Below are 26,516 nucleotides of genomic sequence, written 5' to 3'. Positions count from 1 at the left end.
TAGGAGGGGCGGCGGCGGTTGCTGCAGAGCAACAGGCTGGTCCCACACCCAAGTGTGGCGGATAAAAATCAGGAGGATACCTTGGCTGGGAAGGTCCTTCCTGAGGACTGAGGGGGTCCCCGTCCCACACCAGGTGCCCCGCTCAGGGTTCCAGTGCCAGGAAGAGAAGTCCCCAAAACTTCTGGCTGGAAAAACCAGCGGGAACTGAGACTCGGGGAAGCTGGCGGCTGGAGCCTCAGGCAGCTCCCTAAAGGGCCCGCGTGCAAACTTATCAGACTCTCTCCCTCTAAGTTTGGAGGGGAGACAGCTCGAGGGGCGCCAGAGTCATACAGGGAAGAACTGAGCTGTTTGGCACTGGAGCGAGGGCTGGAGAGGGGGCTTTCTCCTGGACAAACGTGCTGTCAGAGACCTTTGTTCCTCTGGTGAACCCTTCCCTGGGGAGGCAGACAGTCGCCATATCTGGGACTCCAGCAACCTGGCTCACACTGGTAGCCCCGCCCTGGTTACCCCCTGAGGCCCCGCCCCACCCCTCCCAACTTTCAAGCCCACCCAAGCTGTTGCCACTTGCTTAACCATAGGATTGGCCTGTCTTGGATCCTGCTTCAGGTTTTTCCTAAATTCTTTCAAACGAGCAGCATCTGGTCTCAGCGAGCCCCATACCTCTCATTAAGTAATACACTGAAACAAACACAGGGAGGCAGCCAAAATGAGGAGACAAAGAAACACGTCCCAAATGAAAGAACAGAACAAAACCCCAATAAAAGAACTAAGCGAAATGGAGATAAGCAACCTAACAGATACTAAGTTCAAAATACTGCTTATAAGGATGCTCAATGAACTTAGTGAGAATCTCAGTGAACTTAGGGAGGGCCTCAAGAGCATAAAAAAGGAGCAGTCAGAAATCATGGATACACAGTTAGGATTGAAGGAGGCATTAACTGAAATAAAGAATAATTTACACAGCTTCAATAATAGAGTACGTAAATCCAAGGAGCAAACCATCAATTTGGAATATAAGGAAGCAAAAAATGCCCAATCAGAACAGCAAAAAGAAAAAGAAATTCAAAAAAATGAGGATAGTGTAAGGAGCCTCTGGGACAACTTCAAGCGTGCCAACATTCACATCTTGGGGGTGCCAGAAGAAGAAGAGCGAGAACAAGAAATCGAAAGCCTGTTTGAAACAATAATGGCAGAAAACTTTCCTAACTTGGTGAAGGAAACAGACATACAAGTCCAGGATGCACAGAGAGTCCCAAACAAGATGAACCCCAAGAGGCCCACACCAAGACACATCATCATCAAAATGCAAAAGGTTCAAGACAAAGAGAGAATCTTAAAAGCAGCAAGAGAAAGGCAGCTAGTTACCTACAAGGGAGTTCCCATTAGGCTGTCAGCTGATTTCTCAAAAGAAACTTCGCAGGCCAGAAGGGAGTGGCAAGAAATATTCAGAGTGATGAAAAGCAAGAACCTACAACCAAGATTACTCTATCCTGCAAACCTGTCATTTAGAAACAATGGCCATATAAAGAGTTTCCCAGACAAGAAAAAGTTAAAGGAGTTCATCACCACCAAACCGTTATTATATGAAATGATGAAGGGTCTTTTTGAAGAAAAAAATAAAATATATGAATAAACAAAATGGCAATGAATACATATCTATCAACAATGGAATCTACAAACAAAATGAACAGGTAGAACAGAAACATTCTCATAGATACAGAGAACATTTTGTTGGTTGCCAGTTAGGAGGGGGGTTGGGGGAATGGGTGAAAAGGTGAAGGGATTAAAAAGTACAAATTCATTGCTAGACTGACAAACCTCAAAGGGAAAGGGGTTGGGGGGGTGGGAAGAAATAAACCAAAGAACTTACATGCATAACCAATGGACACAGACAATAATGTGGGAAAAGAAGGGAGGGGGGCGGAAGGGGGAAGGAGGGGGTCAATGGGGGAAAAATGTGGAACATCTGTAATACATTCTACATTCAACAATAAAGATTAAAAAAAAAAAAATTCCCTTCTATGATGTTACACCATATGAAAATCTACCATTCCTTTGGGTTTCTCTTCCTATGGTATCCTTGAAGAACATAACTATTTCTGTAATTCATAATCCACACTAAATTGATAGTAACAACTGACTTGTCTGTAAAGGTATGATTCAAGAAAATTGCAGAACAGAAAGATAAAGAGTAAATAATGTCAAACTTAAATAGATAAAACTTAAAAGGGATATCTTCTAGAAATGACGGTACATGAATATGTACCATACCATACATATGATCTGATGAAGAATACTGAGGTAAATTATAAGAATGGCCATAAATTCTTCCCTTCTGTATGCCCTTGTGTAATTCTGCTCATATAGTGGTTGTGAGCTTGGCCATGTGATATGCTCCAGTCAATGAGACATTAACAAATGTGGTACAGACTAAAATAATGCTTGGGCATTGGTGCTTTCACTCTCTTGCCATTCTTGGAATCCTATAACTGTCATGTGAAGAAGCCCAGGAAAACCTGCTGGATGATAAAAGATACATGGTCCAGCTGCTGCTGTTCCACTAGCCAACAGCATACCAACTCTCAGAAACACGAGTGAGACTGTCTTAGGTGATCCAACCACCAGTCAAACCTCTAGTTGATATCAAACACATGAGCAAGTCCAAAAGAAATCAACTGGGCTAACCCAGACCAGACAGCCATCCAACTGACATACCGAATCTTAAGCTAAATAAATGGTTGTTAGCCCTGGCCGGTTTTGCTCCATGGTTAGAGCGTTGGCCTGCAGTCCAGAGACACCCGGGTTCGGTTTATGCTAAGGGCATGTACTTCAGTTGCAGTTTGTCCCCAGCCCTGGTTTGATCGTGCAGGTGGCAGCCACTCGATGTGTACCTTTCACGTCAATGTTTCTCTCTCTCTCTCTCTCTCTTCCTCTCTCTCCCTCCCGCTCTATCTGAACAAAAAATAAAAAAATGTCCTCGGGTGAGAATAAAAATATAAATAAAATAAATGGTTGTTATTTTAAGTGATCAAGTTTTATAGTGATTTATTAAAGAACAAAAGCTAGCAGATACAAATACAAATCATCAATACATTGCTATTTTTCCCCAAATAATGGAGAATAGGTAGAACACAAAAACAATGAAAACGTCAATATGGCCCTGGCCAGTTTGGCTCAGTGGTAAAGCGTTGGCCCTCGAACCAATGAGTTGTGGGTTCGATTCCAGCCAAGGGCATGTACCTCGGTTGCGGTTCATCCCCGGCCCTGGTTGAGGTTATGCGGGAGACAACCAGTCCTCTCTCACATCGATGTTTCTCTCTCCCTTTCTCTCCCTTCCACTCTATCTGAAAATAAAGACAAAAATATCCTCAGGTGAGGATTAAAAAAAAAGTCAACATACTAAATTTTAAAAAAATTAATTAAATACAGTTACCAGAGAAAACAGTAGCACAACTATGTTTACCTATAGTAAATACCTAATATATATTTAATTGAAATAAATGAAATATAGCCACATGTAAAAGAGCAATCGAATCTGATAAATTATTCAAAAGAGTATATGTACTATATATGTGGTAAAAAAAAAAAGTTATTCCACTTTGGCCAGTGTGGCTCAGTTGGTTGGGCATCATCCTGAGCACTGAAAGGTTGCAGGTTCGATTCCTGGTCATGGCACATAACTGGGTTGTGGGCTCAATCCTCAGCTGGGACATACAGGAGGCAGCTGATCGATATGTCTTGTGTCTCTCTTTCATTGATATCTCTCTCCCTGCCCCCCCTCTTCTCTCTCTGGAAATCTAGATAAACTATTATTTAAAATATAAATAAATAAATAAAAATAATTATTCCCCTTCCCTCTGCAACGGATATATATTAATGAAATATTTTATCCATTTTAGCATTATACATTTTAAAACGTGATCAGCAGCCCTACCTGGCATGGCTCTGTTGGCTGAGCATCATCCCATGTACCAATAGGCTGCCAGTTTGATTCCTGGTCAGGGCAGATACCCAGGTTGCAGGTTCAGTCCCCAGTTGGAGTCCCCAGTATGGGAAGCAACCAAATAATGTTTCTCTCTCTGTCTCTCCCTCCCTCTCCCTTCCTCTCTCTCTAAAATTAATATTAACACATTTTAAAAATAAATAAACAACAAAAAGTGATCAGCAGAAATTGAAAGGATTCAGAAAATTACTGAGATTATTATAAGGGAAGAAAAAAGCTCAAAGACTACGTAGTTTGTCTAAAAAGTATGTATGTATAAATGCAGAATAATTACTAACATCATCATCATCATCAATGACCATCATGTATTAAGTAACCTATATATAAAAAATGGTGCTAAGTGCCTAACATTATTAAATTAAATCCTCAATACAACCCTTCAAGGCTTATAATGTTAACCCAATTTACAAATGGGAAAACTAAGGCTTACAGAGGCAAAGTAACATGGGGGGGGGGGGGGGGAACCTAAGTGCAACTCCAAAGAACCAGCAGTCCTTGCTTCACATGTATCTTGTTTCAATATACATAAATTTCAGTTACCAGAGTTAAATAACACCAGTTCACCAATAACACAGTTCAAATTTCAGTTATCATGATATATTAACTGTGAGTAAACACAAAGTACAAACTCTGCTGCTAGCTCTTCAGTACACTATCATTTCATAATTAAGAGATGTGTATCATGATTAGTGACCAATCACAAAATTTTTTTTCTTTATTGATTTTTAGAGAGAGAGGAACGGAGAGGGAGAGGGAGAGAGAAATATCGATGAGAGAGATCATCGATTGGTCATCTCCAGTATGCCCCCTGACTGGGGATTTGGCCCACAACCTGGGCATATGCCCTGACCAGAAATCGAACCAGCAACCTCTTGGTGCATAGGCTGACGCTCAACTACTTAGCCACACTGGCTGGGCCACACTTGTTTTTTTTTTTTAATTTTTTTTTTTTTTATTTTATCCTCACCTGAGGACATTTTTCCATTTTTTGTTCAGGTAGAGTGGGAGGGGGAGAGAGGAAGACAGACAGAAACATCGATGTGAAAGGGACACATCGAGTGGCTGCCACCCGCACGACCGACCAGGGCCAGGGCCGAGGACAAACTGCAACCGAGGTACATGCCCTTAGCGGGAACTGAACCCGGGTCTCTCAAGACCGCAGGCCGACGCTCTAACCGCTGAGCCAAACCGGCCAGGGCTGGGCCACACTTGTTTTAAAGTCTGTCGATGATTGGTTACTGCATATCCATTACTCAGCTCAAACACAGTGATAAACCCATGTGGACATTTTATAAAAATGGATTCTGCAAGGGATAATTGACCAACAAAGATAAATGCAGCAAAAAAATAAAAATTGAGCACAGCTGGTGTGGTCCAGTGGATTGAGCATCATCCCACGAACTGAGAGGTCTCAGTTCCATTCCCTGCCAGGGCACATGCCAGGGTTGCAGGCTCGATCTCCAGTAAGAGAGGTGCAGGAGGCAGCCAATTGATCTCTCTCTCTCTCTCACATCAATGTTTCTATCTCTCTCTAAAAAATCAATAAACATATTTTAAAATAAATAAATAAATAAAAAACAAAAATTGATAATGCTGAAGGTAAAATTCAAATAAAATGTAAAGTGAGTTACATAACAAACAGCTGACATTGGAAATGTTGACATGGCATATGAGAGATGCAGTCAGAAGAACTTAGTAACAATGAACTTATCAATGTAAATGAGGAAAGTAAAAAATCTAAAAATAGCCCAGAGAAAGTGATGCTAACAAAATTTCTGGAATTTAAGAATGTTCAGAGATATTTCACAAAACTGAAAGCACAAAGATTAAAATGTTTGAAGTTGAAATTAGAAAGGAGTAGGACAATTTGCCAAGGCATAGAAAAGATGCAAGTTATAGATGAGAAGAAGGCAGCAAGCATTGTTCAAATAACTCTCGATAAGTTTTTTACAGAGTCTGGCCGGTGTGGCTCAGTGGTTGAGCATCTAAAACCAATAAAGAAAAAATAAACTTAAAAAAAGTATTTTACAGAAAAATAGTCAATTTTTCTAAACAGTTTAAATCGCAGTGTACCAAATAAATAGTTTTAATATTTTTTCCATTCCTTATACATTTATAATCCGCAGTAAGAAAGATTTAATGTTTTGACAAAAACCTTAAAAGTCACAGTACAATCAAAACTGTTCCAGCCCGGCCAGTGTGGCTTGGTGGCTGAACGTCCACCCATGCACCAAGAGGTTGCCAGTTAGATTCTTAGTCAGGGCACGTGCCGATTGTGGGGCCTGATCCCCAGAGGGGAGCATGCAGGAGGTGTCCAGTTAATGTTCTCTCTCATCAATGTTTCTTTCTCTCCCTCTCCCTTCCTCTCTCTCTAAATCAATACTGAAAAAAAATTTTTTTGTAAACTGTTCCAAAGATCATACTGCAAGATTTTTCAGTTTGCACAGTCATTTCTAATTGTATTGTGCTAGCATGCAAAGCAAGGACTGCCTGTATGTGCTATTTCCATTATACTATGCTATCTCACTAAACATATGAAAGGAGGTTTTAATGTAGGATATTTGAAAGAAATATTGGGGTCCTTCCAGAACTGATTAATAAGTAGACTAAAACTATTGAGAAATTCAGCTAACAATAAACAACAATTTCTAAACCATGAGGGTGGTATGTTTACAGTCTGTGAAATCTGCATCCTTAGAAGACTTCGAGAAGAAAATGCAGTTACATATAATTTTCTCATTGATTTAGATAATGATTTTTTTTTTAAGTGGCCAGCGAAAGGCAGGGCTATAAAATAAGTAGAAGACAAACTTTTGAAGAATTTTCAAGCTAGTTAAGACTCAGATGCATTCAAGTGACATATTTACATAACAATATAAATAATTAACTAAATGAAATTAGCGACAGACAATGAATGTTTTATTATATTCATAGCTCAATGTTCCAGGAAAGCTTCCAGGAAAAGGTAAGAGATGACCTGGACCTACTTAGCCCAATAATACTGGGAGCAAAGAAGAAAACTCCAGGCACAGAAGTTGGCATAAATAAAAAAGAAGAAAAGGAAAAGACTAGGGCAAAAAGAGCAGGTTTTTCAGCAGAGTAGCAAGAAATAAAGGGGGAAATGTAACCACTTGTGCTGTCTTGAATATCAGGCCTATTGGCAACATGGAACAACAGAAAATTTTTGATGAGAACACTCTCACAATAGAAGGTTATCACCACAAAATAACACTAAAACTGTAAGAACCTGTACTGAAATATTGGCTATGGAAATAAATAAGATATATATGAAATACATTTAAGTGCAGATGAGTTATTGACCAATTTGATAAAAACAATGAAAAAGGAAAAAAATAATATCCTAAATGTATGAGACCAGGTAACTGGGAACAATGACCCTAATGAGAGAACTCAAAACATCAAAAAAGACACCTGGTCCAAGGAGGCAAGATGAATTTGTTGGAAATCCACTCACCATGAGGAAATTTATATCACTGAAAATAAGTCAATTCTGATTCCAGTAATGACTCAACACGATCCTAGTGGACCCACTCTCACACAGAAAACAACTATAAAATCTAGATATAATATAAAAAGAAGCCATATGAAAGCACTGAAGAGTACTGGTGACAGGAGTGCTGTCTTTCTGGCTTGGGGAATCATAACACTGAAGCACAGGTAACCATAGACTTTGGTCAAGGAGAAAGGGGATCTCAGAAGGAAAAGAACCAAAAGAGAAATACTCAAATTCTGTCTACCCACCTCTTTGTCTAACCCTTGAGTTACACATGTATGAAACAAAGTCAAAGCAGTTCAACTGAAAAAAAAAAAATCTGTACTAAAGCTGGAGCAGCCCTGGCCGGTTTGGCTCAGCGGTTAGAGCGACGGCCTGTGGACCAGAGAGTCCCGGGTTCGGTTTCCGCTAGGGGCACATACCAAAATAAAATAAAATAAATAAAGCTGGAGCTGCAATTCAAGAAACAAAGTATGCAGTTCTATTCTAACCAAGATAATGACCTGCCAATCAACAACAATCAAAAGCAATATAAAATTTTCTCAAGAGAAAAAAAAAATTAATTGAGAAAGTATTCAGATAAACCTACAAAATGGCAGGAAAAGAGTAACAGAGGAGCAAAAACAGAGAAGATAAAGAAATAAAATGATTGAGCCAAAATCAACAGCGTCAATAATTACATTAAGTGTTAATGGAAAAAGATTCCAATTGAAAGGGAGAGTGACAAAATTATGTTTAACAGCGAGACAAAATTACATGCTGTCCAAAAGAGATAAAATTTAAATGTGAAGTCCCAGAGAGGTTGAAAATATGTGGCTAGAAAAAGATGCATAATGCAAAGAGTAAGCAGAAGAAGGTTAAAGTAGATATATATTTTTTTCTTTATTGATTTTGAGAGAGAGTAAAGGAGAAGGAGAAAGAGACAGAAACAGTGATGAGAAAGAGCACTGACTGGCCATCTCCTGCATGCCCCCCACTGGGGATTGGGCCCACAACCTAGGCATGCACCCTGACCAGGAATGGGACCAGCAACTTCTTGGCGCATGGGTCAATGCTCAACCACTGAGCCACACTTGCTGGGCAGGTATATGTACTTTTTTTTTTTTTTTTTTTTTTATCCTCACCCGAGGACATTTTTCCATTTTTTGTACAGACAGAGTGGGAGGGAGAGAGAGGAAGAGAGAGGGAAACATCGATGTGAAAGGGACACATCGAGTGGCTGCCACCCGCACGACCAACCAGGGCCGGGGACAAACTGCAACCGAGGTACATGCCCTTAGCGGGAACCGAACCTGGGTCTCTCCGGACCGCAGGCAGACGCTCCAACGGCTGAGCCAAACCGGCCAGGGCAGGTATATGTACTTTTAAATATGTTTTTGCTGATTTTAAAGAGAGAGGAAGGGCGAGAAAGAAACATCTATAAAAGAGAAACTGGGGATTGAGCCCGAAACCTGGGAATATACCCTGACCAGGAATTAAACCTGTGACCCCTTGGTGCACAGGATGATGCTCAACCAACTAAGCCACACCGGCCAAGGCAAATTAGGTATATTAGCAGATAAAACAGATTTAGGACAAAAATAACAACCAGAGACATAGAGGGATCTTGCATAGTGATAAAAGGACCAATTCATCAAGACATAATAATAAAAGTATACATGTTAATTGAGCTTCAAGAAACATAAAACAAAAATTGACAATATAAAAGGGATGAATAAACAGCCAATTCCAAAAATCTTAGCCGGGGATTTTAATTTCTTTATTCCAGCAACTGATGAAATAACTAGACAAAAATAAAGTCAGTATAGACACAGAAGACATGAACAACCCTATTAATCACCTTGACTTAATTGATAAATCAACCACAAGCCGTAAAAAAAAAAAAAATGTGCTAAGCCATGCTAGAATAATCTACTAATCAAATTTTTTTAAATCACAAGCATAGCTATTATATACCAAACACCTACTATGTATAAAAATAACAAATTATCTAACTCTTAAAAAAAACCTTAGAAGATAGGTATTATTATCCCATTTATTGTGACCCTAAAGAGGTTCAAGAGATTCACCCAAAGTTATATGGTCATTAATAGAAGAAAAATAATTTAAACCCAGGTCTGTCCTTTGAAAGCACCATTCTAATTCCCAAATGTTGTCATATAACCTTTTTTGCAAAATAATTAAGATACTGCCCTGGCCAGTTTGGCTCAGCGGTTAGAGCGTGAGCCTGCGGTCCAGAGAGACTGGGGTTGGGTTCCCGCTAAGGGCATGTATCTTGGTTGCAGTTTGTCCCTGGCCCTGGTTGGGTTGTGCAGGTGGCAGCCACTCGATGTGTACCTTTCATATCGATTTCTCTCTCTCCCTCTCTCTCTCTCCCTTCCGCTCTAACTGAACAAAAAATGATAAAATGTCCACAGGTGAAGATAGAAAAAAAAAAAATTAAGATACCTAGAAATAAACTTAACCAAATAAATAAAGGACCTATTCTCAGAAAACTACAGGTCATTGAAAAAAAGAAATAAAGAAAGATATAAAAAAGTGAAAGCACATACCTTGTTCATGGATTAGAAGAATTAACATCATTAAAATGTCCATATTACCCAAAGTAATCTATAGATTCAATGCAATCCCCATCAAAATACCAACGACATTCTTCTCAGAACTAGAACAAATTCATAAGTTCATATGGAACCTAAAATGACCTCGAATAGCCACACAAATCTTGAAAAAGAAGAACAAAGTTGGAGGGATCACATTACCAGATTTCAGGTTATACTACAAAGCCACAGTACTCAAAACAACTTGGTACTGGCACAAGAACAGGCAGATAGATCAATGGAACAGAACAGAGAACCAAGAAATGGACCCAAGCCAATATGCTCAATATTTGACAAAGGGGCAAGAGCATACAGTGGAGTAAAGATAGCCTCTTTAATAAATGGTGTTGGGAAAATTGGACAGCTCCATGCAAAAAAAATTAAACTAGACCATCAACTTACACCATACACAAGAATAAACTCAAAATAGTTAAAAGACTTTAATGTGACTCATGAATCCATAAAAATCCTAGAAGAAACTGTAGGCAACAAAATTTCAGACATCATATGCAGCAGAATTTTCACTGATACATCACCTAAGGCAACAGAAACAAAGGAAAAAATGAACACATGGGACTACATCAAACTCAAAAGTTTCTGCACAGCAAAAGAAACAACCATCAAAATGGAAAGGCAACCCACTCTATGGGAGAGCATAACTGCCAATGATACATCAGATAAGGGGTTAATTTCCAGTACATATAGAGTACTCATACAACTCAACAAAAGGAAGACAAAGAACCCAATTAAAAAATGGGCAGAGGAACTCAATAGACACCTCTCCAAACAGGACATACAAATGGCTAAGAGACATATGAAGAAATGCTCAACATCACTAATCATTAGAGAGATGCAAATTAAAACAACAATGAGGTATCACCTCACACCTGTCAGAATGGCAGCCATCAACAAATCATCAAACAACAAGTGTTGGCGAGGGTGTGGAGAAAAGGGGACTCTAGTACACTGCTGGTGGGAATGCAGACTGGTGCAGCCACTATGAAAAACACTATGGTGTTACCTCAAATAATTAAAAATTGAACTTCCATTTGACCCAGGTATCCCACTTCTAGGAATATAACCTAAGAAGCCTAAAACACCAATCAGAAAGAATATATGTACCCCCATGTTCATAGCAGCACTATTAAACAGCCCAAATGTCCATCAGTTGACAAATGGATAAAAAAGCAGTGGTACATATACACAATGGAGTATTATGCAGCTGTAAGAAAGAAAGATCTCTTATCCTCTGAGACAACATGGAGAGACCTGGAGAGTATTATCCTAAGCGAAACAAGCTAAGCAGAGAAAGACAAATATCACATGATCTCATTTATTTGTGGAATATAATGAACATAACAGTCTAAGAAACGGGGTAGTCCCAGAGACGTGGAAGTGGGGTACAGAATGACAATCCCCAGAAGAGGGATAAACCACAGAACTTATATGCATGTATGCATGTATGCATGAACAATGGACATGGACAACAAAACTGGGGGCAGAGTGGGGAGGGAGAAGGAGGGGGTATCAGTAGGGGGAAAAGAAGAAACATCTATAACAAAAATTAATTAATTAATTAATTAAAATAAATAAATAAAATAATTTTATAAATAAATAAATATAAAAAAGATTTTGTTTCACCCTGGCCAGTTCAGCTCAGCAGTTAGAACATAGGCCGTGGACCAGAGAGATACGGGTTTGGTTTCCACTAAGGGCACGTACCTCGGTTGTAGTTTGTCCCAGGCCCCAATTGGGGTCGTGTGGGTGGCAACCAGTTGATGTGCCTCTCTCACATCTATGTTTCTCTTTCTTCCTCCCCCTCTCCCTCCCACTCTAGCTGAAGATAAATGCAAAAATGTCCTCGGGTAAGGATAAAAAAAGAAAAAAGATTTTGTTTCATTTACAATTATTATAGTTATAAAAGAAATCTTTAGGAACTTATGGAATACTAAACAATTTTTCAGGCAGCAGGATTACCGGAAATTCCACTGACTGAGGCCATAAATTCCTACCAGAGTTGAAGTATAAAGTAATATGACTGTGACATATCGTTAAGACAGTAAGAATCTTTTTTAAAATCTCTAGGAAATAGCCATTAACATTTGTTAACCCAATAAACAGCCAAGAATGGGATCAAATGGTTTTACATTCAATAAAAAATATCTCAAACACTTCAATCATATCTTAAGAAATTGTTTCTAAAATAAGTCAGGAGTCAGACAGTAAATAGGTACACTAAAAATAAAGTATATTTACAAAATAAAGATAACTCAATCCTTAAACTATTCAAAGGAATATAGATAATTACAATAATTTATTAGAAAAAGATGTGTCTCTGATTAAATACCATTCTGAAAATAAGCAATATTGACAGGGAATAATTAAAGAAAAGAAAAATTATTATTATACTCCTTCTAAAACATCTGTGCAAAAAAATAGATATATCCAAAATCTATTAAATAACTATTAAATAACTAGAATATACCCTATCAAGAAGCTTAGTGGAAAAAATAGTTCACATCTCAAACATACAGGAAAAGAATTAAACTTGGACATGGAAAGCACACTTCCAAAGCATAAAAGAAAGCCATTCACTAGTGTAACAACTCAATGAAGCCATTCTACATTTTGCCAAAGCACAGACTATTAAAATATTAATAACTGCACTGAGTCAATAAAATGTTACATTAAAATTAAAAACCAGCACAAAAAGATTCTATGAAAGTAAATAAAATTTCTACCTTAGGCCATTTGGGATTGAGAAGTCGAGCTTTGATTGCATCGTCCAGGGCCTTGTCATACTGCTGGATTTTCGTATATGCTGCAGATCTATTGCTGTACAAGATGCAGTTTTGAGGATCAACAGCCAGAGCTTCGTTGTATAGTACAATAGCTGTGTGGAAATCTCCATCATGACAGGCCTGATTACTCTGACGAACTTTCTCAACAAATTCAGCTTTGCTCAGCACTGGACCATCAGGACTTCTCTGGCCAATAGTCTTTGCACCAAAGAGAGGAATCTACAAACAAAGAAACTTTGTGAGAAAAAGTTCTGATAATCCAGAGGGGTTTCTTGTCTTGACTCAAGAGAACATGAATATTCTTCATGGTCTAATTTATATTATAGTTAACTTTTGTGCTCTGAAAGACAATAAACTTTCTAAGAAGCAGCCAACATAGTGCCTTGAGTGTATGTGTGTGTGTGTATAAACTTATATATTTATACTTGCATATGTATATATTTTTTGAGAGAATGAATGAGTACAAAATAGTACTCAAGCTTTTCCTTGGCAATTTAAAGTTATACTAAGAAAAAGATCAAAATACAAACCTATAATAATATGATCTCAACTACGTTAAGATGGTTGCATTTAAGAAAATGAAAGAGACTTCCGGTCAAGATGACGGCGTAGGTAAACGTAGTATCGCGGTCTCCCACAACCACATCAAAATTACAACTAAACTACAGAACAACCATCATTTAAAACCACCTGAAATCAAGCTGAATGGAAGTCCTACAACTACGAAATTAAAGAAGAAGCCACATAGAAACTGGTAGAAGGGGCAGAGGCATGACGGGTTGGTCCCACACCCACGTGTGGCAGATAAAAATTAGAAGGATACCTCAGCTGGGAAGGTCCTCCCTGAGGACTGAGGGGTCCCTGTCCTGCTCAGGGTTCCAGTGCCAGGAAGAGAATCCCCATAACTTCTGGCTCTAAAAATGAGCGGGAACTGAGGCTCAGGGAGGCTGAGGCGGCTGGAGCCCCATGCAGCTCCTCTTAAAGGGCCCGCGCAGGGACTTACTTGGACTTGCTCCCTCTAAACTCAGAGGGAAAGCAGCTTGAGGAGCGCCAGAGACATACAGGGAAGAACTAAGCTGTTTGGCATTGGAGCGAGGGCTGGAAAGGGGGCCTTCTCCTGGACAGACGTGCTGTCAGAGGCCTTTGTTCCTTCGGTGAGCCCTTCTCTGGGGCAGCAGACAGCCGCCATATCTAGGAATACCTGGCTCACACAGTTTGCCCCACACTGGTAATTCCCTGAGGCCTTGCACCACCCAACTTTCAGGCCCACCCAAGTGTTGCCAGTTGCTTTACCATAAGATTGGCCTGTCTTGGATCCTGCTTCAGGTTTTTCTAAATTCTTTCAAACAAGCAGCATCTGGTCTCAGATAGCCCCATACCTCTCATTAAATAATACATAAAAACAAACACAGGGAGGCAGCCAAAATGAGGAGATAAAGAAACAGGTCCCAAATGAAAGAAGAGAACAAAACTCCAGGAAAACAACTAAGCGAAATGGAGATAAGCAATCTAATGATGCTGATTTCAAAACACTGCTTATAATACTCAATGAACTTAGTGAGAACCTCAGCAAACTTAGTGAGGGCCTCAAGAGCATAAAAAAGGAGCAGTCAGAAATAAAGGATGCACAGTCAGAAATGGAGGCGGCACTCATTGAAATAAAGAATAATTTACACAGATTCAGTAGTAGAGTAGGTAAAGCCAAGAAGCAAACCATCGATTTGGAATATAAGGAAGCAAAAAACACCCAATCAGAACAGCAAAAAACAAAAAAGAATCCAAAAAAAATGAGGATAATGTAAGGAGCCTCTGGGACAACTTCAAGCGTGCCAGCATTCGCATCTTGGGGGTGCCAGAAGAAGAAGAGAGAAAACAAGAAATCGAAAACCTAGTTGAAACAATAATGGCAGAAATTTTCCCTAATTTGGTGAAGGAAATAGACATACAAGTCCGCGAAGCACAGAGAGTCCCAAACAAGATGAACCCCAAGAGGCCCACACCAAGACACATCATCAAAATGCAAAAGAGAGAATCTTAAAAGCAGCAAGAGAAAAGCAGTTAGTTACCTACAAGGAAGTTCCCATAAGACTGTCAGCTGATTTCTCAAAAGAAACTTTGCAGGCCAGAAGAGAGTTGCAAAAAGTATTCAGAGTGATGAAAAGCAAGAACCTACAACCAAGATTACTCTATGCTGCAAACCTGTCGTTTAGAATCGATGGCCATATAAAGAGTTTCCCAGACAAGGAAAAGCTAAAGGAGTTCATCACCACCAAACCATTATTATATGAAATGTTGAAGGGTCTTCTTGAAGAATAAGATAAAAAATATAAACAAACAAAATGGCAATGAATACATATCTATCGACAATTGAATCTACAAACAAAATGAACAAGCAGAACAGAAACATTCTCATAGATACAGAGAACATTTTGTTGATTGCCAGATGGGAGGGGGATTGGGGGAATGGGTGAAAAAGATGAAGGAATTAAGAAGTACAAAATGGCTGCTAGACTGACAAACCTTAAAGGGAAGGGGGTTTAGGGGTGGGAAGAAATAAACCAAAGAATTTATATGTATATATGTATAACCAATGGGAGCAGACAACAGTGTGGGGAAAGGCAGGAGGGGGGGCGGGAGAGGGGAGGGGGAGGTCAATGGGGGAAAAATGAGGAACATCTGTACTACATTCAACAATAAAAATAAGTTTTAAAAAAATGAAAGAAACAAAATAAAAATATTAACTATGCTAAATTATCTTTGAATATAAGATTATGGATTTTTATTTTCTTAAATTTTTTTCTTATCCAAATATTAGAAAATGAACATATGTTAGTTTTAAAAAAATTTTAAATCTTAATGTACCAATGAATCATTTTAGCCTGGCAAATTAGGTAACTGTAATTTGGCTACTACCATAGAATTTCTAAGACAAACACCAGTTTTTGAAGATCACCAAAAAGAAAAAAAAAATCTGCTAGAAATTATATCTTGGCAATTTAAGACCTGATTTTGATGTTGATTTTTCCAACTCCCTAAGTTTTCTGTGACTTTATAGCAGTGACCTTAAAACCAAAGGGAGTTACTCAGTCAAATGTTATTCATTTTTAAAACATGCAAATTATGAACTGCATTAGAGTCCCAAAGGAAGTAATTTAAGACAGTAGTATCAAGAGAAACAGTTTGCAAATCTAAGCAGCCATACCCTAACTGAAATTAAAACAAAAAGTGTAATTTTCTTTCCCATGTCTTCCTTTAAAACTAAGTCCTTCAATTCAAAAGAGAACAGATCTAATATGTAAAACACCAAACTGTACAAAAAGTAATAAGACTCCTCACAGAGACATTTGCATTAAAGAGAACAAATTCCACAGAGAGGGGAAAGAAAGGCAGACCTAATCTTCCACATATGCAACCACTATTTTTCCTCTGCTTATAGGGATATCATGTCCTAGATTTCCATGACAATTTGAAACATTAAAATATCCTAGAGCCCTGGCTGGTTTAGCTCAGCGGTTAGAGCATCAGCCTGCAGTCCTGAGAGACCCGGGTTCGGTTCCCACTAAGGGCACGTACCTCGGTTTTAGTTTGTCCCTGGCCTGGTTGGGTCATGTGGGTGGCAACCACTCGATGTGTCCCTTTCACGTCAATGTTTCTCTCTCCCCCTCCCACTCTATATGAACAAAAAATGTCCTCGGGTGAGGATAAAAAAAAAATCCTAGAAACTTCATGCCGTGGCTGGCCCTCTTGGTTTCTCTTGGTTCCTCTTATGCTCTTGGGACTCTTATTGCTCAGGGGGCACTCTCCTGTATTTGCCCAATCACAATGGACTAATGGACTGCTGCTAGCCTGATGCTGAACTGGACCCCATTCCAACATGGAAAGAAAACTCTGGACACTGGCTTTGCTTCTAGCTCTACTGAAACCCAGCTACACTTCTTCTATTATTGGACTAAGGGAAATGGGACTCTGGAAATGCAGAAATGTAATTCCATGCAAATAAGAACCACTCATTCTCCCCTTTGAGTATCAGAAAAATATCAGAGATATCATAAGGACCCCACTCCCAGCACTAGTGGGAAAGAGGACACCCCAGTTTCCCCAATAATACTAGGATTCTAACTCAAATTAATTGAAAATGTATGTTCACACAACAATTTGTACACAAATGTTCATAGCAGCATTATTTATAGTAGCCAAAAAGTGGACACAACCCAAATGTCCATGAACTGATAAATAAACAAAATGTGGCATAGTCATGCAATGGAAACATGAAAAGAAATTAAGTACTGGCAAACATTAGAACATAAATGAACCTTTAAAACACTGTGTAAAGTAAAAGAAGCCAGACATCAAAGGCCACACATTGTATGATTCCATGTAAATGCCCATAATAGGCAAACTCCTTGGGACAGAAAGCAAATTAGTGGTCACCAGGGGCCAGAGTTAGAGGGAAATAGGAAGTGTCACCTAACAAGTACTAGATTTATTTTGAGGGTAATGGAAATGTTGTGGAATTAGATAGTAATGATGGCTATGAATAAAGTAAAAAGCATTGAATGGTGTAAATTTTATGATGTATTAAGTATATCTCAATTTTTTTAAAGGTAAACTAAATATTTGTTCAAACAAATAAAAACTGAGGGAATTCATCAACAGCAGGCCTGTAATAAAAGAAATACTGAGGGAAAACTATCTTAGAAACATGGAAATGTTGTAAGGAATAATACTGGAAAAGGTAAATATCTGTGTGACTATAAAAAAACATTAGCTATACAAAATAATAACTGTAATGTCTCTTGAAATTTAAGATATATACAACACAAAATACAAGAGATTATAAATACAGTGATACCTCGGTTCTCGAACATAATTCGTTCCAGGAGGACGGTCGAGAACCAAATTGTTCGAGAACCGAAGCAATGAAACCCAATAGGAAATAATGGAAACTGGATTAATTCGTTCCAAGCCCCAGAAAATGCCTATTTACTGGCCTAATTGTATATAATATGTAGAAAAACATAAGTCTCAACAAGAAATAAAAGTGTACAGTATGTCTAAGGGTTAAATTCAGTGTAAAGCGTGACTCTCTCCACAAAGCGTGACTCTCTCTCTGCACTCACACTGATGACGCAAGCAAGGCGCGCTGGGCCGAATGAACGCCATTCGGCTCAACTCGGCTCATCTCGGAAGTTCGAGTTCCAAATATCTGTTCGGATTCCAAGACAAAAGTTTCTCGAATCTCCTGGTCGAATACCGATTTGGTCGAAAGTCAAGGCGTTCGAGAACCGAGGTATCACTGTAGAGCTAAAATTCTCTAAGGTGTTTCTCAAATCTTAATTTACATATAAATCATCTGAAAACCTTGTTTAAATGCAAATTATGATTCAATAGGTTTAGGATGGGGCCTGTAATTCTCTCTTTCTAACAAGCTCCAATGTTGCTGGCCTACACACCACACTTCAATTATCAAGGTTCTATCAGATTCAGGTAAGTGATGAAAATATTAATTTTATTATCTATATTAAACCAAGGATGAATGTTGTAATCACTATGGGAATCATAAATGAAGAATAAAAAACTGTATAACAAATTAATAAAAAAAACAATAAAAAATTTTATTAATCCCAAAAGCAGAAAATAACAAAATGTTTAAAACAAGTGGGTAATAAATGTAAGAACTAAAACTCCTACAGAAAAGAGGATGCCTGGCCAGTGTGGTTCAGTGGTTGAGTGTCGACCCATGAACCAAGAGGTCGCTGGTTCGATTCCCAGTCAGGGCACGTGCCCAGGTTGTGGGCCCGATCCCCAGTGGGGGCATGCAAAAGGCGGCCAGTCGATGCTCTCTCTCATCGATGTTTCTACCTCTCTCTCCCTCTAAAACCAATAAAGAAAAAAAAATTTTTTTTAAAGAAAAAAAAAACAGAGGAAACTTAGTTTAGGGAAAGGTGTCTTAGCTAGAACATACTAAGATTATTTACTATATGCTAGACACTCTCATAGGCATTTTGGATAAAATCTGTATATAGTAGCCCTGGTCAGTGTTTCTCAGTGGTTAGAGTGTTGTCCCATGCACCTAAGGGTGGTAGGTTCGATTCCTAGTCAGGGAACATACCCAGGTTGCTGGTTCAATCCCCAGATGGGGCACATACAGGAGACCAACTGATGTTTCTCTCTGACATTGATGTTTCCCTTTTTCCCTCTCCCTTCCTTTCTCTCTCTCTCTCGAATCAGGGGGGAAAATAAAAATTTTAAAAACATATATCCTTGGGGAAGGATTAAAAAAATGTATATAGTAAATAACAGTACAAGCTACTTGCCACAAAAACACTGGCTTCATTTGTGACAAGCAGACTCATATAGTTCTTTATGTCTTGTAAAGTCCTGTGCTCCTAGAAGGGGGGAAAATCCTCTTAAACAGACCACAAGGGATCAGACCAGACCCCAAAAGAGATCCTCTCAATCAAGGAGTGACAAATCAGAAGGTGAAAAAATTGCACCCTAGCTGTTGTGGCTCAGTTGGTTGGGTGTCCTCCTGTGCAGTGAAAGGTTGCTGGTTTGATTCCTGGTCAGGGCACATGCTTAGGTTTCAAACTCAATTTCCCATGAGAGACATGCACATCAATGTTTCTCTCTCTCTCCCTTTCCCTTCCTTTCTCTCTAAAAATCAGCTCTGGCCAGTTTGGCTCAGTGATTGGCGCATCAGCCCACAGGCCAAAGAGCCTCAGGTTTGATTCTGGTCAAGGGCACGTACCTCGGTTGCAGTTAGATCCCAGGCCCTGGTCAGAATCGTGCAGGAGGCAACCAATCGATGTGTCTCTCTCAATGTTTCTCTCTCTCTCTCTCCCTCCCTTCCCTCCCCCTCCCACTCTATGTGAAGACAAATAGAAAAATATCCTCGGGTGAAAATTTTTTTTAAATCAATAAAAAATATTTTTTTTAAATTAAAATAAATTATCTGTTAAAAGTAATAATAAATTGGCCATGTAAATAGATATGAAATTAAGTACCTAGAGGAAACAAAATAAAGGCAGAAAGAAGCAGGCATGTTTGAGAAACTGCAGAGGCCAGTGTAGGTGAGTGTAGGGTAAAAAGTAAAGGCATATAGGGTCATAAAGGTAGCTATGGGGCCCAAACTGTTTAGAACTATACTATCCCATATAGTAGCCACCAGCCATATATGGCTATTTAAATTTTTATTTTACTTAATTACAATTAAATAAAGACTCAGTTTCTCAGATGTACTAACCACATTCTAAATGCACATGGTAGCTAGTGGCTACCAAATTGGACAATGCAGATATAGCACTTTTCTATCTTCACAGAAAGTTCTATTGAACAACGCTAATTTAGAGCTTTGTTGACTAGCATAAAGATACTTACAAAAACTAATATAAGAGAAAACTAGATACACCACAAGAAATCATCAGTTCTCAACACTAAAGCAGAGTTGCCATTTATCCTTATAATAAATTTCCAGTCCTTAAGGGCAATTAAGTGAACATTTTTCAAACTCTTCCTTGAAATGATCTTAATAGACATCCTTGAAAAGGTATTACATTTTCAAACTGGAGAAAAAGTAATATAAATAATTTGAGAAAAATCCTTCACTCACTTGTTTGAAAATTTTATTTCTTAAGATTTCGTAAGATTTTAGCTTATTCTAGCACAAGTTACCAATACTTTCAAATAGTTTGGAAGAAAACAGATTTAGTTACTGTAAGCCTTCCTTAGAACCTTTAATTTGCCAATGTAAATAGTTTCTAAGAAAGAGATAGAATGTACAGTGTTTCCAAATATCAATAATTATTATTATAATTATTGAACACATGTGCCTGGAACTATTCTAAGTGTTTTACATATGTTCATTCATTTAATCTTCAAAAAACCCTATGAAGTAGAAAGTGTTATTTTCTCCATTTTTAGATTAAAAAACAAGGCACAGAAAGGTTAAATGACCTAACAAAAAGGAAGGGTGATCCTAGTCTGGTGGTTCAGTTGGTTGGAGTGTTATCCCCTACACCAAAAAACGTGGCGGGTTTGATCACTGGTCAGGGAACTTATGAGAGGCAACTGATTGATGTTTCTCTCTCACACAGGTATCTCTCTCTCTCTCTCTCTCACCCTTCCCTTCCTCCCTCCCTTCCTCTCTCTCTAACCTCTTCTCTTCTCTCTCTAAATCAAAAAAACATATCATCAGGTAAGGATTTAAAATAATAATAATAATAATAATAATAATAATAGGAAGGGTGTGAAAGTAATAAGCTAATAAGCAGTAGGGCCATAATTCAAACCCAGGCAGTCTGGTTCTGGAGTCTATAATCTTACCATTATATACTTCCTCTCAGAATTATTTGAAAACATAGTATTTTATTCACCTCCCAGAATATCTATTAAGATCTTGCAGAACTATGTCCCTACAGTTTGGGAAATGCTAAAAGACTACTTAGTTAGTACTTAGGTCTGTCTCTTTCTTGCAAACCGAATAAGACACGTGAGAACTATGTACAAAATCACTTTTGCTTTATTAAAAACATTCCAGTTCCACCCTGCCTGGTTTTGCTTAGTGGTTAGAGCATAGGCCCTCGGACCAAAGGGTCATGGATTTGATTCTGGTCAAGGGCACATACCTCAGTTGCGGTTCGATCCCCAGCCCTGATTGGGGTCATGCAGGGGGCAACCAATCAATGTGTCTCTGACATTGATGTTTCTCTCTCTCTTTCCCTCCCACTCTATCCGAAAATCAATGGAAAGGTATCCTCAGGTGAAGATTAAAAATAATAATAATATGCCCTGGCCGGTTTGGCTCAGCGGTTAGAGCGTCGGCCTGCGGTCCCAAGAGACCTGGGTTTGGTTCCCGCTAAGGGCATGTGCCTCGGTTGCAGTTTGTCCCCGGCCCTGGTTGGTCGTGTGGGTGGCAGCCACTCGATGTGTCCCTTTCACATCGATGTTTCTCTCTCTCTCTCTCTCTCCCTCCCGCTCTACCTGAACAAAAAATGTCCTCGGGTGAGGATAAAAAAAAAAAAAAGAAAAATAATAATAATAGTAATAATAAAATGAAAAACATACCAGTTCCAAATAGAGATCTTTTACTCTTTGGGACGAGATGGAGGGACCTGGAGAGTATTATGCTAAATGAAATAAGCCAGTCAGAAAAAGACAAGTACCACATGATCTCACTTATTTGTGGAACATAATGAACAAAATAAGCTGTCGAACAAAAGAGATCCAAAATCATGGAAGTAGGGGACAGACTGACAAACCTCAGAGGGATGGGGGGTGGGAGGGGTGGAAAGAGATAAACCAAATAACTTACATGCACATATTCACAACTAATCGATATGGACATTAGGCTGGGGAAGGCAGGAAGGGAGTGGGAGAGGGAAGGAGGGAGTCAATGGGGAAAAAAGGGAGACATCTATAATACTTTCAACAATAAAAAACAAAATTCCAGTTCCTAGTTTTTAGGGTTTTTTTTTTTCCTTTATTGATTTTAGAGAGAGAGGAAGTGATAGGGGGAGGGAGAGAAATATCGATGAGCGAGAACATAAATTGGCCACCTCCTGCATGCCCCCACTGGGGATCAGGCCCACAACCTGGGCATGTGTCCTGACTGGGAATTGAATCGGCGACCTCTTGGTACATGGGTTGAAGCTCAACTGCTGAGCCACACTGGCTGGACCCTAGTTTTTAGATTTTATAGCCTGGTAAGATTTGGTTTGATTTGTTTTGTTTTAAGGAAGGCTAGGCCAGTCAGCTCCAAACTGTATTTACTTATTAATCCTCATAGTTTCATACCAATGAATAATACACCATGAACCATTCAATAAAAACCCTGATATGGAGATTTACAACAACATAAATCTGATACTCATAATTCTGTAAGGCTGATGTAGAAAATAATTTGTCTTGTTTACTCATAAGAACAGATACTCAAAATATACAAGATCAAAATTAATCATTAAAATTTCAGGTTCAACCAACCTACAAACACATGCAACTTAAACATTTAATTCATAAGCATGAATAATTTATATTATCACATGGTATTAAATTTTAAAAGCACTATTTTTCAGCAATTAAAACAAATAGAAATTCCTGAGATTCTTACTTATCTCTCAACTTATTGGTACTTTCACATACTTCCTTTTTTTTTGCATTTATCTTCAGATGGGGGGAGGGTATGGCAGAAAAATCCATGTGAGATAGACACTTCGACCAGTTGCCACCCACATGACCTCAACAGGGGCCGGGAACAAACTGCAACCAAGGTACGTGCCCTTAGCGGGAACTGAACCCAGGACTCTCTGGTCTGTGGGCCAATGCTCTAACCACTGAACACCAGCCAGGGCTACACTCTTTCTTTTTAATAGGCATTTTGTAAGAGGTAAACCAGTAAATAAAAACTATTAAATGACCTTGTTCCTTTTAAAATACCATTTTTATAAAATTAAAATGAGGCTCAGTGGCTGAGCATTGACCCATGCACCAAGAGGCCACCGGTTCAATTGCTGGTCAGGACACATGCCCAGGTTGTGGGCCTAATCCCCAGTGGGGGGCATGCAGGAGGCAGCGAATCAATGTTCTCTCTCATTGATGCTTCTATCTCTCTCTCCCTCTCCCTTCCTTTCTCTCTAAAATCAATAAAGAAAAAAACATCATGACTATACAAATGTAAAATGAACACAAATCAAAGATTTTGTTTAATTCATTAATTAATGAGTGACCCAGTAAAACATAACAATCAATTCAGAGGAGAATTAAAAGTACCACACATGGCCCGGCTAATATGGCTCCATTTTTGAGCATTAACCCATGCAACAAGAGGTCACCAGTTCAATTCCCAGTCAGGGCACATGCCCAGGTTGTGGACCCAATCCCCAGTGGAGGGCATGCAAGAGGTGGCCAATCGATGTTCTCTCTCATTGACGTTTCTATCTCTCTCTCTCTCTCCCTCTCCCTTCCTCATGTACAGACAATCAGAGATGCTGAAATGAATTTCTAAACATTTGCCTATCTACAGACAAGAATAATTTGTACTGCTTTCAGTTATATACACTCTACAGGGCTATAAAGTAGTTCAAAGACAATGAAAGGTACAAACGTCATAGAAGCAGATAACCCAAAAGGGTTATCCAGACAAATCAGTTTTCCATTAAGACACCCATAATCTAGGTTCATTTCTAGTATTTTACAATTTTTCCCACAGTCCCAAAGTGAAGTACACTAGAGTCAGGGAACAGGAACTATCTTTTATTGAAATAAGTAAGATCAAAAGAAGCCTGTCATGAGATAATTAGAAGAAAGGCATGCTACAAAAAAATATACTCAATCAAGCAGGAACCTAGAAATTCATAATTAATGAAAACATAATACTCTGTGTATTCATATCAGTCAGGGAGAGTGAGACCTAGGTCAAAGAATAGAAATACAGGATTCTGAATTTCACAGTCACCAATACTTTTACAAAACCTACATTTTAACCTAATATAAGAATTGTGGTTGGCAAGAATGATCCTTAATCACCAGACAAGTATTCAGTGAGGTTGAAAACAGGATTATAATGTAACCCCTCCTCTCACTTCCATTGTTTTAAAGTTAATTCTTAAAGGGCCTTGGCCAGGTAGCTCAGTTGGTTAGCGCGTCATTCCACTATGCCAAGGTTGCGGGTTCACTCTCCAGTCAGGGCACATGGAACAACAAATTGATGTTTCTCTCTCTCTCTGTGTCTCTCTGTGTGTGTGTGTCTCTCAAATCAATAAACAAAATTTTTTAATTAAAAAAAAGTAAGTTAATTTTTAGAACTTGAAAGCACTTTTAGAAGATATAGCTCAGGGCTCAGCAAACTTTAGCTGGTCCACAGGCTATTTCTGGAAATAAAGTTTTATTGGAATATAACCACCCCCATTCATTTATATGTCTATGGCTGCTTTTTACATTACAATGGCAGAGTTTAGTAGTTCCAACAGAGACTGTATGGCTCACTAAGACTAAAAAATATTTACTATCTGGCCCTTGATAGGAAAAGTGTGCCAACCTCTGATCCAGATTACTTATTGCCAATACTTCCTAGCTTCTTGACCCCTTTTAAGCATCAAAACCTTTTTCTAATCTCTTAGTTGTACATTTTGACTGCTAATTGAGAAAATAAAACATCAAAGTCTACACTGAACTCAGTATTGCCTTTAAATACATGTATAATTTCATGAATCAAAACAGTATCTATGCATATTTTGAAAACAAAAGAAGCACCTTGACCTGTTTGGCTCAGCAGTTAGAGCGTTGGCACGCAGACTGAAGGGTCTTGGGTTCAATTCCTAGTCAAGGGCACGTACCTGGGTTGTAAGTTCAATCCTCGGCCCTGGTCAGGGTACACGCGGGAGGCAACCAATCCATGTGTCAATGTCTGTCTCTCTCTGTCTCTCTCTCTCTCTCTGTTTCTCCTTCCCTCCCTCCCTTCCACTCTATCTAAAAAAAAAAAAAATCAATGGAAAAATATCCTTAGGTGAGGATTAACAACAAAAAACAGAAGCATGTATGTAAACAAGTTTTATTTACTCTGTCTACAGATAATTCTTGGCGTACATATGAATTGAACCAAGGACCTCCCTTGGAGACCACAAAACAGTAGAAGCAGTGATCTGGTAGAAGTTTCCTTGCTGCAGAGAATAAAAGGTTATGCTGGTTAATCAATTCTGCTATATAATTGTTATAAAAAATGATGTCTTGAGCCCTGGCCAGTTTGGCTCAGCGGTTAGAGCATCAGCCTGTGGTCCAGATAGACCCGGTTCGGTTCCCACTAAGGGCACGTATCTTAATTGCAGTTTGTCCCCGGCCCTGGTTGGGTCATGTGGGTGGCAGCCACTCGATGTGTCCCTTTCACATTGATGTTTCTCTTTCTCTCTCTCTCTTCCTCTCTCTCCTTCCCACTGTATCTGAACAAAAAAGAAAAAACGTCCTCGAGTGAGAATTAAAAAAAAAAATGATGTCTTGATAGCAATCATTCTATTGTTTTTGCCAGACATCTTTCAAAATGTTGGTCTATTCAATAATTTTGATCTATGTAGTTATTTAAGAGAACGTTTTACAATAATCTGACCTAGAAAATTCAAAGGGAAGTTATGTTGCTCATAACTAAAAGTCCATAGAAACATTTGTAAAATGTTGTTCGATAGTTGATGGATATCTGCTTAGAAATTTTTCAGAGCAAAAATTTTTTAGCCAAATTTTTTATATTGCAGAACTTCGAGAATATCAATTGTTCTGGACTGAAATAGACAAATATTTCTTCATTAAATACTAGTTTTGACTGTTCTGCAGGTCAGAAGAATAATCTTTCAATCATATGAAGCACCAGGTTAAGCATCTCAATATTGCAAAAAGGAAACTGACAGCATCTTACCACTTGCCCATTTGATCCTTATTGTATAATAATGTGCCCTCAAGCCTAGTTGATGTGGCTCAGCGGATTGGACATTGCCCCATGGACTGAGAGGTCCTGGTTTGATTCCCAGTCAGGGCACATGCCCAGGTTGTGGGCTCGATTCCCAGTAGGGGGTATGCAGGAGGCAGCCAATTGATGTTTCTCACATCGATGTTTCTCT

At 38.9% G+C, this 26,516-nt stretch overlaps 2 protein-coding genes across 2 annotated transcripts in view; both read right to left on the bottom strand.

Moving 5' to 3' along the window:
* LOC118640270 (tetratricopeptide repeat protein 28-like) overlaps positions 1–13,127 on the bottom strand; it is a 322,295-nt gene extending 309,168 nt beyond the window's left edge. The window contains exon 1 of the mRNA XM_036277219.1: positions 12,856–13,127. The gene's annotated coding sequence lies outside the window, so the exon portion shown is untranslated. The remainder of the gene's footprint in view (positions 1–12,855) is intronic.
* Positions 12,793–26,516, bottom strand: part of LOC118640269 (tetratricopeptide repeat protein 28-like) — a 46,609-nt gene continuing 32,885 nt past the window's right edge. Inside the window, exon 2 of the mRNA XM_036277218.1 lies at positions 12,793–13,134. Coding sequence (XP_036133111.1) covers positions 12,808–13,134 — 327 coding nt within the window. The 3' untranslated portion in view covers positions 12,793–12,807. The remainder of the gene's footprint in view (positions 13,135–26,516) is intronic.

The sequence above is a fragment of the Molossus molossus genome, unplaced genomic scaffold, assembly GCF_014108415.1.
Source record: "Molossus molossus isolate mMolMol1 unplaced genomic scaffold, mMolMol1.p scaffold_m16_p_22, whole genome shotgun sequence".
NCBI lineage: Eukaryota > Metazoa > Chordata > Mammalia > Chiroptera > Molossidae > Molossus > Molossus molossus.
The sequence above is the reverse complement of the archived record's forward strand: the minus strand, read 5'-3'. Positions and strand labels throughout refer to the sequence as shown.